This window comes from Lampetra planeri, chromosome 33 (genome assembly GCF_965212315.1).
Source record: "Lampetra planeri chromosome 33, kcLamPlan1.2.h2, whole genome shotgun sequence".
Taxonomy (NCBI): domain Eukaryota; kingdom Metazoa; phylum Chordata; class Hyperoartia; order Petromyzontiformes; family Petromyzontidae; genus Lampetra; species Lampetra planeri.
In genome coordinates, this window is record NC_136139.1 from 11,938,133 (window position 1) to 11,951,464 (window position 13,332).

Here is a 13,332-nt window from a genome sequence, read left to right on the forward strand (position 1 = left end):
CAGCCCTTCCCTTACTACCCAGCCCTTCCCTCACTACCCAGCCCTTCCCTCACTGCCCAGCCCTACCCTCACTACCCAGCCCTTCCCTCACTACCCAGTCCTACCCTCACTACCCAGCCCTTCCCTCACTACCCAGCCCTTCCCTCACTACCCAGCCCTTCCATCACTACCCAGCCTTTCCCTCACTACCCAGCCCTACCCTCACTACCCAGCCCTTCCCGCACTACGCAGCTCTTTCCTCACTACCCAGCCCTTCCCTCACTACCCTTCCTCACTACCCAGCCCTTCCCTCAGTACCCAGCCCTTCCCTCACTACCCAGCCGTTCCCTCACTACCCAGCCCTTCCCTCACTACCCAGCCCTACCCTCACTACCCAGCCCTGCCCTCACTACCCAGCCCTGCCCTCACTACCCAGCCCTTCCCTCACTACCCAGCCCTTCCCTCACTACCCAGCCCTTCCCTCACTACCCAGCCCTTCCCTCACTGCCCAGCCCTTCCCTCACTGCCCAGCCCTTCCCTCACTACCCAGCCCTTCCCTCACTACCCAGCCCTTCCCTCACTACCCAGCCCTTCCCTCACTACCCAGCCCTGCCCTCACTACCCAGCCCTGCCCTCACTTCCCTGACTTCCCCCACTTCCCCCACTGCCCTCACTACCCAGCCCTTCCCTCACTACCCAGCCCTGCCCTCACTACCCAGCCCTGCCCTCACTACCCAGCCCTGCCCTCACTTCCCTCACTTCCCCCACTTCCCCCACTGCCCTCACTACCCAGCCCTTCCCTCACTACCCAGCCCTTCCCTCACTTCCCAGCCCTGCCCTCACTTCCCCCACTTCCCCCACTTCCCCCACTGCCCTCACTACCCAGCCCTTCCCTCACTACCCAGCCCTTCCCTCACTTCCCAGCCCTGCCCTCACTTCCCCCACTTCCCCCACTGCCCAGCCCGGCCCTCACTACCCAGCCCTACCCTCACTACCCAGCCCTTCCCTCACTACCCAGCCCTGCCCTCACTTCCCCCACTTCCCCCACTGCCCTCACTGCCCTCACTCTGTACTGCTGCTACCCTTGGGTCGCCAGCGTTTCCACGGCTGAACGCGTCTCTCCGTCCGCACGTTGTAACCAGAACCGTACAGTGCCTGTGGGAGAGCTCAGCACCACAACAACAGCAGCACCACAACAGCAGCAGCAGCACCACAACAGCAGCAGTAGCAGCACTACAACAACAGCAGCCCCATAGCAGTAGCAGCACCACGGCAGCAGTAGCACCACAACAGCAGCACCACAACAGCAGCACCACAACAGCAGCAGTAGCACCACAGCAGCAGTAGCACCACAACAGCAGCAGCAGCAGCAGCACCACAACAGCAGCAGCAGCACCACAACAGCAGCAACAGCACCACAACAGCAGCAACAGCACCACAACAGTAGCACCACAACAGCAGCACCACAACAGCAGTAGCACCATAGCAGCAGCAGCAGCAGCACCACAGCACCACCACAGCAGCAGCACCACAACAGCAGCACCACCACAATAGCAGCAGCACCACAACAACAGTAGCACCATAGCAGCAGCAGCAGCAGCAGATCGAAGTGCAAATAAATTCCTGCCACCCGAGACACTGACGCTGATTCCTGTCTGGGTCAAACCCTGGACAGGTGGCAACCCTAGAGGGTGGCGACCGGGCAGGTGGCAACCCTAGAGGGTGGCCACCTGGGCAGGTGGCAACCCTAGAGGGTGGCCACCTGGGCAGGTGGCAACCCTAGAGGGTGGCCACCTGAGCAGGTGGAAACCCTAGAGGGTGGCGACCGGGGCAGGTGGCAACCCTAGAGAGTGGCCACCTGGGCAGGTGGCAACCCTAGAGGGTGGCCAACTGAGCAGGTGGCAACCCTAGAGGGTGGCCACCTGAGCAGGTGGCAACCCTAGAGGGTGGCCACCTGGGCAGGTGGCAACCCTAGAGGGTGGCCACCTGAGCAGGTGGCAACCCTAGAGGGTGGCCACCTGGGCAGGTGGCAACCCTGCAGGGTGGCGACCTGCAATGTGAAGCCAGGCCCAGCCTGAGCGGTCAGTCACTCAAGTCGGTTGCCCGTGAGCGAGTCGCCCGCTCTGTGGCCTTCTCTGTAGCCCGAGACTCCCACGTGAGGGGAGTCTCGGGCTACAGAGGGGGGCGCGATGTCAAGAGCGATTTGGGTCGCGTGGCTGACCGCTCGGCGCGTGTTTTCTTATGTTTTGACACATCCCGTCAGCCACAATGCTGATGTGCTGCCAGAGGCGCGTCGGCAAGGGGCCTCTCCGCTAGATGTTGATTGTGTCGGTGCGGAAATTACTCCCAGGCGTCTATGCGGCTGATGGGATGTGTAAAAAACACTTTTGCATTTGTGTGTGTGGAGGGGACAGCGTCGTGCAGGAGGCGACTGCCATCTGGCTACCCGTAGTCTCCGCTACAACGAGGGCCGTTGATTGCACTGTGTAACAAACCAAAATGTGTTCCTGGGTAGTAAGTGTTCAATTTTGACTTTTTGCTTTTATTATTTACAATTATTTTTTTGTTTTAACTTACTATTACTATCTTTTTATTGTGGGTTTTTGCATTTAATATTTTCAATGTATTATTTATATTTTTTATTAAAAAAGAAAAAGTAAAATGTTACATTTTTATTTAATTATTTTTATTTTATTTACGTATTAAACATTTTTTTTTCTATTTACGTGACTTTACCGAAAGAACCAAGAATATAATAGTAAGTGTTATTTACTAATTGCTTATGCCTCAGAAGTACAGAAAATGGCTATTATTCCCCACAAACTTTGCTTTTGTGACCAGGACAGTGATGTTTAAGAATGTGCTTATTTTCAATGAGAAAACGTGGTGTGTGCATTTGTGTCTTTCGTTCACATAAAGTCCTGGTCACAAAAGAAAAGTTTGTGGGGAATAACAACCATTTTCTATACTTTTTAGGCATAAGGAATAAAAAAACAACACTTAGTACCCAGGAACAAAACTCGATGTATATCGTGTTATTTCGCGTTGTGTGACACGTGGGGGGGGGGGGGGGGGGCTGTGCAGTGGCACAGTGTGACATTTGTGACTGGTGCGCTGTGTTGGGGATGCCTGTGCATGTTAATTGCCAACGAGTCGCCGCTGCCGCTGCATGGGTCATGATTGTTGCCGAGCGGGCACACGTGCGACGACCCTGACGAGGTGCGTGCTCCGCTTGGCGTGAGATTAACCCATAACCTGCTCCGTGTGTCACTTGTCTTTGCAGCAGCCGCGGCCAGCCTCATATAACCATAGATCAATTAGTCACCTTTCTTAACGAAGTAAGCCATCTCCCTCCCTCCCTCCCCTCCCTCCCCTCCCTCCTTGCTCCGTGCCGCTCTTCTCTCGGGGCACTGCGCTGGGGACAGCATCACTCCCATGACTGTCGGCAGGCCACCACCACCACTGCCGCCGTAGTCAGGCCAGGCCGGAACCTGCGCCAGAGTGGGGCCCGGGTGGAACTGCGATTACGAGTCGAGGTTTTGGGTCCATGGACTCGTGGCTTTAATGGCCTGAAGGCAGGCCTAGGGCGCAAAACGCCAAGCGGCAAGTGACAAACAGCAGACTCCAAGTTGTAACGGCTGAGAGCATCGTCGTGAGTGTCAGGTGACAACGCGTGCCGGTGGATTCGATGAGGAACAGGAATGACCTGGCAGTCGCTTCCCAAACGTAGAGCAATCGACTCTCATAGAGACCCACAGTCTCACATAGAGACCCATAGACTCACATACGGACCCACAGACTCTCATAGACCCACAGTATCACATAGAGACCCATAGACTCACACAGAGACCCACAAACTCACATAGAGACCCAAGACTCACATACGGACCCACAGACTCTCATAGACCCACAGTATCACATACAAACCCACAGACTCGCATGGAGACCCATAGACTCACACAGAGACCCACAAACTCACACAGAGACCCACAAACTCACATAGAGACCCTACAGACTCACATCGAGGCCCACGGAATTGCACAGAGACACATTGACTCACACAGTGACCCATATTGAGACCAACTGAGAAATTGGAAGGTCCTGGCAGTGGCTTCATGATTGACGCTGTCTCCAGCAGCAGGGCGCTCCCCGGGGGAGCTGCTGTGGGGGAGCAGCGCTGGTATAGCAGCAGCGGCCGCTCCAAGCCGTCGTGTTACAGCCATCATAACCCCGTGGTGGATTTTTTTCCACCTCAAACTGGAGCCAGGAGCCACCTCTATAATAATAATGTGACAGTAATTGTTGTCATCATCATCATCACCACCACACTGGTTGAGCTGTGATGATTCGTGGCCCGGGTATCGTCAGTGGTGGTAATGCTGGTGCCGGTAATCGGATCAGCATTGTAGTTGCTGCTGCTGGAGCTCGTGGCACTGGTGGTGGTGGTGGCTCTGCCACTCTTCTTGTGGAGTGATGGCGACACCAGACGCACGCTGCTGCCCCCTCTGTGCTTGCCCCCTCCCCGCCCGTGCATGCGCACGCGTGAGTGTCTGTGCGAGCGTGCGTGTGCATGTGTGTGCGTGTGTGGGGTAGTGTAGCAGTTGGCACGCTGCACTGCGAACACGGCGACCCGAGGTCGACTCATACTTAAATGAGTACCTGGTGCGGTGTGTAAACATCGTTACTGGGGAGACGAAGGCGGCCAGGCGTGGTACTGGCCACCCACCCCCTCGTGTGCCGTGCCGGCCTTCATAGGTACTACTCGCTAACCGCCCCAAGAGTCTGTCAAGGCTATACTGAGGGGAGGGGGGGTCTTTGTCTTTGTGCGTGTGTGCGCCTGTGTGTGCCCGCTTGCACCCGTGATCCCATGTGACCGCACGCTGGGGGGTTATATTCTTCAGACGCACGTGCGCGTGTGACCTTTGCATGCGTCGTTGATTTGACCCCTGACACACACACTGGCGTGTTACACAAGCACACACTCATGTGCCACACACTTTGGCATTGTGCCACACACACACGCTGGCATGCTACACACACACATTCGTGTGCCACACACGCTGGCATGGTGCCACGCACACATGCAGTCTGCATCCTTTGCTACCCGTATCTCTGGCTTGGCATGGGCGCTGGTACATTCTGCTATCCGTGCGTGGTTTTAGTCACAAGTGCTCAGTCCATATCGCGTCGTTCCACGTTGTGCAATGCGAGGGAGATGCACCTCCGGTCGGTTTACATCAATACCTAAACGCGTTCCCTGAGTGGAATCTCCCATTAGTTGACCCTGGGGTGGTTTACATTGTGTGTGATGCTTAACCGGTAACCGCGAGAAACGCCACAGTTTACCAGTTTCGCCACACGCGCAGAGATGCCTACAGCCGCCGAAGTGACGATATAATCGCCAGTTCAGCCGGGAAGCCGACGCCTCAATGTCCGCCGGTAATTATAATCGGTGACCGGTTGCTGACTTTCGTAACCGGTAATAGATTCTAAAATCGGTGACCGGGTTTCCCGGCTACGCGTTTAACAAGCTCACACTGATTTACAAACAGAGCAAAAACATCACCTAGGATATTTATTTCACGCGACCCACCTACCAACTGACCCACCTACCAACTGACCCACCTACCAACTGACCGCCGCTATTGCCACTGCCGCGCTGGAGTGAGGCTTCACCGCTAGGGGCTGGCATCTGCGAGTCCAAGAGACCGAAGCACCCAGCCACGGTCGAGACCTTTACCTCCTGCCGGGCCAGGCGCCGGGGTCCCCAGGCCACCCTCTCTTCGGTCGCCGATCTCCTCCTCCACACCGATAGCGCGCGGGACCACCTCGGGCTTCTGCTTGCCTCTTGCACGGCCTCACCGCGATCGCCGCACACGCTGGCCAGGGCGCGCGGTCACATTGCGGCCGAGATGAGCGGGTCGATGAGGGAATGATTGATGTCCTCTGCTTTCCGCCCTTCTCTTCTTCCTCCCCGCTCGTCTCTCAGTACCAGCGTGACCCTCGGCTCAACGAGATCCTCTTCCCGTTCTACGACGCGAAGCGAGCCAGGCAGATCATTGAGGCTCACGAGAAGGATGAAGAGAACCGGAACCAAGGTGCACAGTTGCGCCCAACACCGCCACCACCATCGCCACCTTCACAGCACACCAACACCACCGCCAAAAAAATAAAACAAAGATCTCGCGTACAGCCTTAACAGACTGTTGGGGCAAGTGCTGTTAGCGAGTAGCACCTATGCAGGCTGGCACGGCACACGAGGCGATGGGTGGCCACCACGCCCGGCCGCCTTTGTCTCTCCAGTGGCGATGTTTCCACACTGCACCAGATACTCATTTGAGGTGAGTCGACCTCGGAGAGACCCAGGACCGGTTCAAATAACCGCTGGCGTTGGGCTATGCGCAGGGCGGCTGTCGCGGGACGGGCTGTGCCGGTACCTGATGTCGGACGAGAACGCGCCGGTCTTCTTGGACCGCCTGGAGCTCTACCAGGACATGGAGCAGCCGCTCTCGCACTACTACGTCAACTCCTCGCACAACACCTACCTCATCGGCCGCCAGTTTGGGGGCAAGTCCTCGGTGGAGATGTACCGCCAGGTGCTGCTGGCCGGCTGCAGGTGAGGCCACCGCCCCCGCCGCCCCCGCCACCCTCGTGCGGTTTCGCCCGTCGGGACGGCCACGTTATCTCGACCCTCTCCGAGTTGGTGGGTCTAAGGTCTACACGACAAAATAGCCACGGTTCTTTTTGAGCTGATGGTCTAGACAAGGCTGAGAGAGCGCATACGTGCAATGCTGCACACCTGTGCATGCATGTGGTTAAGTCCACGTGGGGCCAGGGTGACTTTTGTCTGCAATTTCTCTGATCCAGCAGCCGAGGCCTCCTGTCCAATCGCACAGGCAGCCTCCTACTTGCCTGCTGGGTCGTCTCGCCACGTTCTCCTCTACGACGCGAGTGCTGACGTCGTCTTGTGGGTTCCAGAGTTTTGTGGTCAACTTGGATCCACATCAGAGAGAGAGGACGGTCCTCGCCGATGGACATCTGCCAGTTCACAGGCATCGTTTCATGCAAGCCTGACCTTGCTCATGAGACACCGAATGTTGATACCGGTCCAGAGTTTAGCTTGTGTTGAACCAAAGCTGCTGAAATCATGCATCACTTCCAGAAGGCCGTGTGGCTGGTGAGGTACAAATAGTGTATGTGTTTTTTACTTGGAGGAGCATTCGTGTTTGTTGTCCTTCCCCCCCGCACCTCTGATTAGCACGGTTGGCTAAATATGGTGCAAAAGAAATTCAACATACATACATGTGTGAAGGAGGCGTGTTGTCTGCTTCGTTGTTACTCAGTGGAGGTCGCTTCTTCTCCACTGCTGCCCCCAATGTCTGGAACTCCCTTCCCGGGCAGTTGGCTCCATGCCCATGTTTAAGTGCAGGCTCCAAGACCTTGCTATAATATACATCTCTCTGTAAATATCACACAGTGTCACACATTGCTTGTGCAGCGTCTTGAGATGGAGTTGGGTTTAAAAATACATTCATGTGAGTTGTGTGTATGTTGAACTTCTTTCGCAACCATACGTAGCCAACCGTGTCAATCGTTTGTCACGAGTTCCCGTTGCTCAAAACGAGCATCGAGGCATCAGTGTTTACAGCACTGCAGAACTGGTGGTGGAATTTCCAAATTCCTGTGGCAGGGCTCAGTCTCTCCCAAGGGCAACCACTGCCGGGCTGAGTCACCCCACCCCAACAAGGCATTGAACTCGGAGCCCCTCCGATTCACAATCCTGCCGAGGTTGGCCCTCGCGTCTCCCGCATTACTCCGTGTCCCCATGTTACCCCACGTTGTTCGGTGTCCCCACGTTGCCCCACGTTAGTCCGTGTTCCCCGTGCGTGCAGGTGTGTGGAGCTGGACTGCTGGGATGGCAAAGGGGAGGACCAGGAGCCGATCATCACGCACGGCAAGGCCATGTGCACCGACATCCTCTTCAAGGTGAGAGCAGCCGCACACGAGCGGGCGAAGTGCCTCCATCCCATCACGGTCTCCGCGTACCTCGTCAGCCACACGGAGTGGCCACGTGGCCCCCGTGCTGTGTCCAAGCTGCGCGCCCCGACGCCTCCCTCACCCCCATGCTGCTGCTGCTGCTGTGCCGTGTGTGTGGGGCCTCCAGGACGTGATCCAGGCCATCAAGGAGACGGCGTTTGTCACTTCCGACTACCCAGTCATCCTCTCCTTCGAGAACCACTGCTGGTAGCGGCCTCACCACCACTGCCACCACTGCACACCACCACCACTACCACCACAGCCACCACCATTGCCGCCACACACCACGTCTGACAACACCCCACACCAACAACCGCCATTCGCCACTAAGTGGCGGTGACGTCAACACGGCGCTTGTGCCAGGCTATGTGCACTTTAAGGCCATGTGAAGTGTCGAACGCCCGCTGGCAGGAGGTCACGGGACAGACCCAGGTGCCATGAGTTGACTGACTATCCGATGCACCAACTGTGCCCCCTACTGTGCCAACTTCCTGTGTTTTTAGCCACCACTGCCAGCATTAACCACCACTGCTGCCACACACCACCTCTACCACCACTGCACACCTAAGACAAAGATTCCCCGATAGCCTTAATAGACTATGGTGGCGAGTGCTGTAAAGCGAGCACCTATGAAGGCCACCATGACACATGAGGGGGTGGCAAACACCACGCCCAGCCGCCTTTATCTTCCGTGTGGCGATGTTTACGCACCGTGCAAGGTACTGATTTGAGGCTGAGCCGATCTAGGAGAGGCCCAGGACTAGTTCAGATAATCGCCACTGGTGTTGGTGGCCGTGAGCAGGAATCGAACTCGGATCACCGGGGTTTGTATCGCGGCACGCTGATCACTGCGCCACTGCTTGCCACCACTACCAGCACCACCCACACACTTGGTGCATGGTGGCTGTAGCGATGCACGGTGCCATTGACGGTCGGGGTTAGTGGCGAGTGACAATGAAGGGATTGATTTTTTTTGGGTTAGGCCACGTAAGGATCTGGCCAAATACGTTTTCGTAAAACCCTCCACCACCTGACACAGTCAAACAATGTCACGTGGCCAGATGTCTTGGAAAAAGTGGGCACACCCACACGTTACACCGCACTTTACAGCACCACACGCGACGGAGGGGATTTGAGACTGAGCCACCGCTCGTCGTTCCAACCGCCGCCAAACATCCCGGTGCAGGACACACTCCTGAAACCGGAGTCGGTGTGGCTTTCCTGAGTGGGTTAAACAAACATAGAAGTGGAGCATTCGTTTTTAAGAACAATTATCATTTGAAACGTGAAAGTGCAGAGAGGGGCCTGGGGGGAGCGACGCAAGCGTGGTCCGAGTGTGACCCCAGCATGACGCGCGTGGCGCTGCCTTTTGCAGCAAGTCGCAGCAATACAAGATGGCGCGCTACTGCGAGGAGGTGTTCGGAGAACTGCTGCTCAAGCAGCCCCTGGAGAGCCACCGGGTGGGTGATCGTGTCGACGTCGTCATCATCGTCGCCATCGTCATCACCATTGTCATCATCATCACCGTCGTCACCATCGTCATCGCCATCAATGTCATCATCATCGCCACCATCGTCATCATCACCATCGTCATCATCGCTGTGAGCGCTGTGCTGCGCACTCCACTCCCTTTTCCACCGATTGCCACTCTCTCCCCGTCTCCTTCGCGTGATATCGAGCGTGCCTCTCTCGTTACACCGCCACCTAGTCTCTGTAACCACTCTCACATGCCTCCTTACATTTCACCACTCGCCCCTCCCCCTGCTTTGCCCTTGACCGCCCCTTTTAGAAGTCATCATTGCATCCTCTGTATCACCTCCAATCTGTTCCCCCCTTCATGTTAAAAGCGATTTCAAATAAATCTGCCAAACGTTTAAAGGACCTCCTCATTCACAGCCGCAACCTCAGGAGTCTCTCTCCCTGTTCTTACTAAAAAAATACCAGCTGTTAAAACCCGGATTGGCGACGCATCCTTCCACGCTGCTGCTGCTGCTGCTGTGCCTCTCTGGAGTTGGGATGTCCGTCTGGGGGTCGTGCGCGTGTCTCTGTGCGTGCGCGTGTTTGTATTTGGGGAGCGGTGGTGCAATGGATAGCACGCTGCACTACAACCCCGGCGACCCAAGTTCAAGACCCGCTCACGGCCCCCTCCCCGCCCGTGCATGTATGCCGTTTCGGCCTTACCCCAGCAGTTAAGGCTATACGGGGGGTCTTTGTCTTTATCTTTGTCTGTGTTTGTGAGCACCGATTGAAGCTGGAGCCGGGGAAGCCGCTTCCTTCTCCGAGTGACCTGAGGCGGAAAATCCTGATCAAGAACAAACGCCTCAAACCGGAGGTGGAGCAGAGTAAGCGAGCAGCAGACACAATGACCACACGAACCACACCAGCCACAGCAACCACAGCAACCACAGCAACCACGTCAACCACACCAACCACACCAACCACGCCAACCACCCCAGCCACGCCAACCACAGCAACCTCAGCCACCTCAACCACCTCAACCACCTCCACCACCTCAACCACCACAGCCACCTCAACCACCTCCACCACCTCAACCATCTCAACCACCACAACCACCTCAACCACCTCAGCCACCTCAGCCACCTCAACCACCACAACCACCTCAACCACCTCAGCCACCACAACCACCTCAACCACCTCAGCCACCTCAACCACATCAACCACCTCCACCACCTCAACCATCTCAACCACCACAACCACCTCAACCACCTCAGCCACCTCAGCCACCTCAACCACCACAACCACCTCAACCACCTCAACCACCACAACCACCTCAGCCACCTCAGCCACCTCAGCCACCTCAACCACCACAACCACCTCAACCACCTCAGCCACCTCAGCCACCTCAGCCACCTCAACCACCACAACCACCTCAACCACCTCAGCCACCTCAGCCACCTCAACCACCTCAACCACCTCAACCACCTCAACCACCTCAGCCACCTCAGCCACCTCAGCCACCTCAACCACCTCAACCACCTCAGCCACCTCAACCACCTCAACCACCACAACCACCTCAACCACCTCAGCCACCTCAACCACCACAACCACCTCAACCACCTCAGCCACCTCAACCACCTCAACCACCTCAACCACCACAATCACCTCAACCACCTCAGCCAGCTCAACCACCTCAACCACCTCAACCACCACAACCACCTCAACCACCTCAGCCACCTCAGCCACCTCAGCCACCTCAACCACCTCAACCACCTCAACCACCTCAGCCACCTCAGCCACCTCAACCACCTCAGCCACCTCAACCACCTCAGCCACCTCAGCCACCTCAGCCACCTCAACCACCACAACCACCTCAACCACCTCAACCACCTCAGCCACCTCAGCCACCTCAGCCACCTCAACCACCTCAACCACCTCAACCACCACAACCACCTCAGCCACCTCAGCCACCTCAGCCACCTCAACCACCTCAACCACCTCAACCACCACAACCACCTCAACCACCTCAACCACCTCAGTCACCTCAGTCACCTCAGCCACCTCAGCCACCGCACACGCGTGCCTCTTGGCACCGCAGCTGCCTCAGCTAGAGCAGTTGTTGCTGTTAATGGTTGTTGATGGTTGTTGCGCGTGTGGCTACAGAGCAGCTGGAGGCGTTCCGCCGGCTCACCGAGGGCGGCGAGCCGCCTGCCGAGATCCTCGCGGAGCTCAACGAGGAGGAGACCGACACCGGTAGCCCCACGTGACCCCTCACGCCGACCCCTCACTGTGACGGTGTGCCGTGGCTACGGTGTAACATGGTGATGGTATGATGTGGTAACGGTGTGCCGTGGTGATGGTGTGCCATGGTGACAGTGTGCGGCGGTGATGGTATGAGGTGGTGACACTTTGCCTTGGTGACAGTGTACCCTGGTAATAGTATGAGGTGGTGACGGTGTGACGGCGTGCCGTGGCGACAGTATGCCGTGGTAATTGTGTGCCGTGACTTTGGTGTGATGTGCAGTGGAGCCGGAGGAGGAGTCGTGCTTGGAGGTGAGCGACCTGTCGCCTGACGAGAGGGAGAAGCTGCCCCACAGCGTCAGCATCAAGAGCATGAGCAAGAAGGTGACCTCTCATCGCCTCACCTTTTATCTGCTGCTGCTGCGACGGTCATTATGATCATTCTGCTTGTTTAACCCGGGGAAAGCCTCACAGAGCCTCAAGACGCTTTTTCAGGAGGGTCCTGCCAGGTTTTTACAGTGACATCGTTGCTGCTGTGTGTCTGTGTGTGTCTGTGTGTGTCTGTGTGTGTCTGTGTGTCTGTGTGTGTCTGTGTGTGTCCGTGTGCGTGATCCCAATTGGGTGATTTTCAGGTCGTTTTTCAGCATCGGGATTCGGCTTCGCCAATACCCGTTACGCGGTTCAGGTTTTATTTTCCGCCATGGAAGGACACCGCAAAACCTGCAGAAAACCGATACAGAATGGGGGGAGGGGAGGGGGATATTTAAACTACACAGAGAGGCGCCCGAATTGGGAATGGAACCCAGGTGTTTCTGGGTGTGAGGCGCAAGCGTCAATCACTGCATTGCTGCCCTGCTGCCACGTGTAACGTAAATGCTAGCGCAGTTAAAACCTTGCTCACGCGGTGCCATGTAGAGCGAGCGAGCTGCTGCTGCTGCTGATGTGGCGAGTGAGCACCCGCGGAGTGACCGCCCGCTGCTCGCTGAGCACCGAGGCAGCGCTGCTCCTCTCCCGCCGTGAACAGCCCTGCCGAGGCGGGCGGGGAAGTTGACTTGGCACTCATTTTGTTGACCCGGGAAGGCCGATGGAGGCCGAGTCAATCCCCAATCAGGAGTCGAACTCGGCAACCTTCCGATTGCGAGCCGCTCGCTCCACCGCTGAGCCTCCTCCAGAGTAGAGGGGAGCCGCAAGACGCCCGCGCGCATGCTGGGGCAGAGCTCACAGGTCGCACGCCGTGGAATCGGACTCGCGAAGGGATGGACGCGAGTGCGAGTGTCGCTCGTCCTACACCGCCAGTCACACGGCCAGTGCCGGATGAAGCTAGTGCGGGGCCTGTAGCATATGTTATGAAGGGGCCCTGAATAAAAAAAAAACACGTAAATATTAAAACACATAAATGTTTAACGTGCACAGGAAAGTAATTGTATTGTTTCATTTGCTATACAGCCAGATAATATGACAAACCGCTAACCTTAAACACCCAGTCGTTTTTAAAAGTTGAAGGCAGTGTAGTACTATAGTAATAGAGCAAGTGCAGAATCACTGAACCAGAATTGATAGCTTGAAAGCATTTAGCGCGGGACCCTTGAAAATGCTGGGCCGCAGCACATGTAGCTA

General features: G+C 56.6%; 1 protein-coding gene across 3 annotated transcripts in view; it reads left to right on the plus strand.

Moving 5' to 3' along the window:
- LOC144729815 (1-phosphatidylinositol 4,5-bisphosphate phosphodiesterase beta-4-like) overlaps window positions 1-13,332 on the plus strand; it is an 84,020-nt gene that overhangs the window by 38,635 nt on the left and 32,053 nt on the right. For all 3 annotated transcript variants that reach the window (XM_078610325.1, XM_078610327.1, XM_078610326.1), the window contains 9 exons: window positions 3,263-3,317; window positions 5,969-6,077; window positions 6,385-6,595; window positions 7,872-7,965; window positions 8,144-8,223; window positions 9,392-9,476; window positions 10,268-10,358; window positions 11,638-11,727; window positions 11,999-12,099. In XM_078610325.1, coding sequence (XP_078466451.1) covers window positions 3,263-3,317; window positions 5,969-6,077; window positions 6,385-6,595; window positions 7,872-7,965; window positions 8,144-8,223; window positions 9,392-9,476; window positions 10,268-10,358; window positions 11,638-11,727; window positions 11,999-12,099 — 916 coding nt within the window. The remainder of the gene's footprint in view (window positions 1-3,262; window positions 3,318-5,968; window positions 6,078-6,384; window positions 6,596-7,871; window positions 7,966-8,143; window positions 8,224-9,391; window positions 9,477-10,267; window positions 10,359-11,637; window positions 11,728-11,998; window positions 12,100-13,332) is intronic.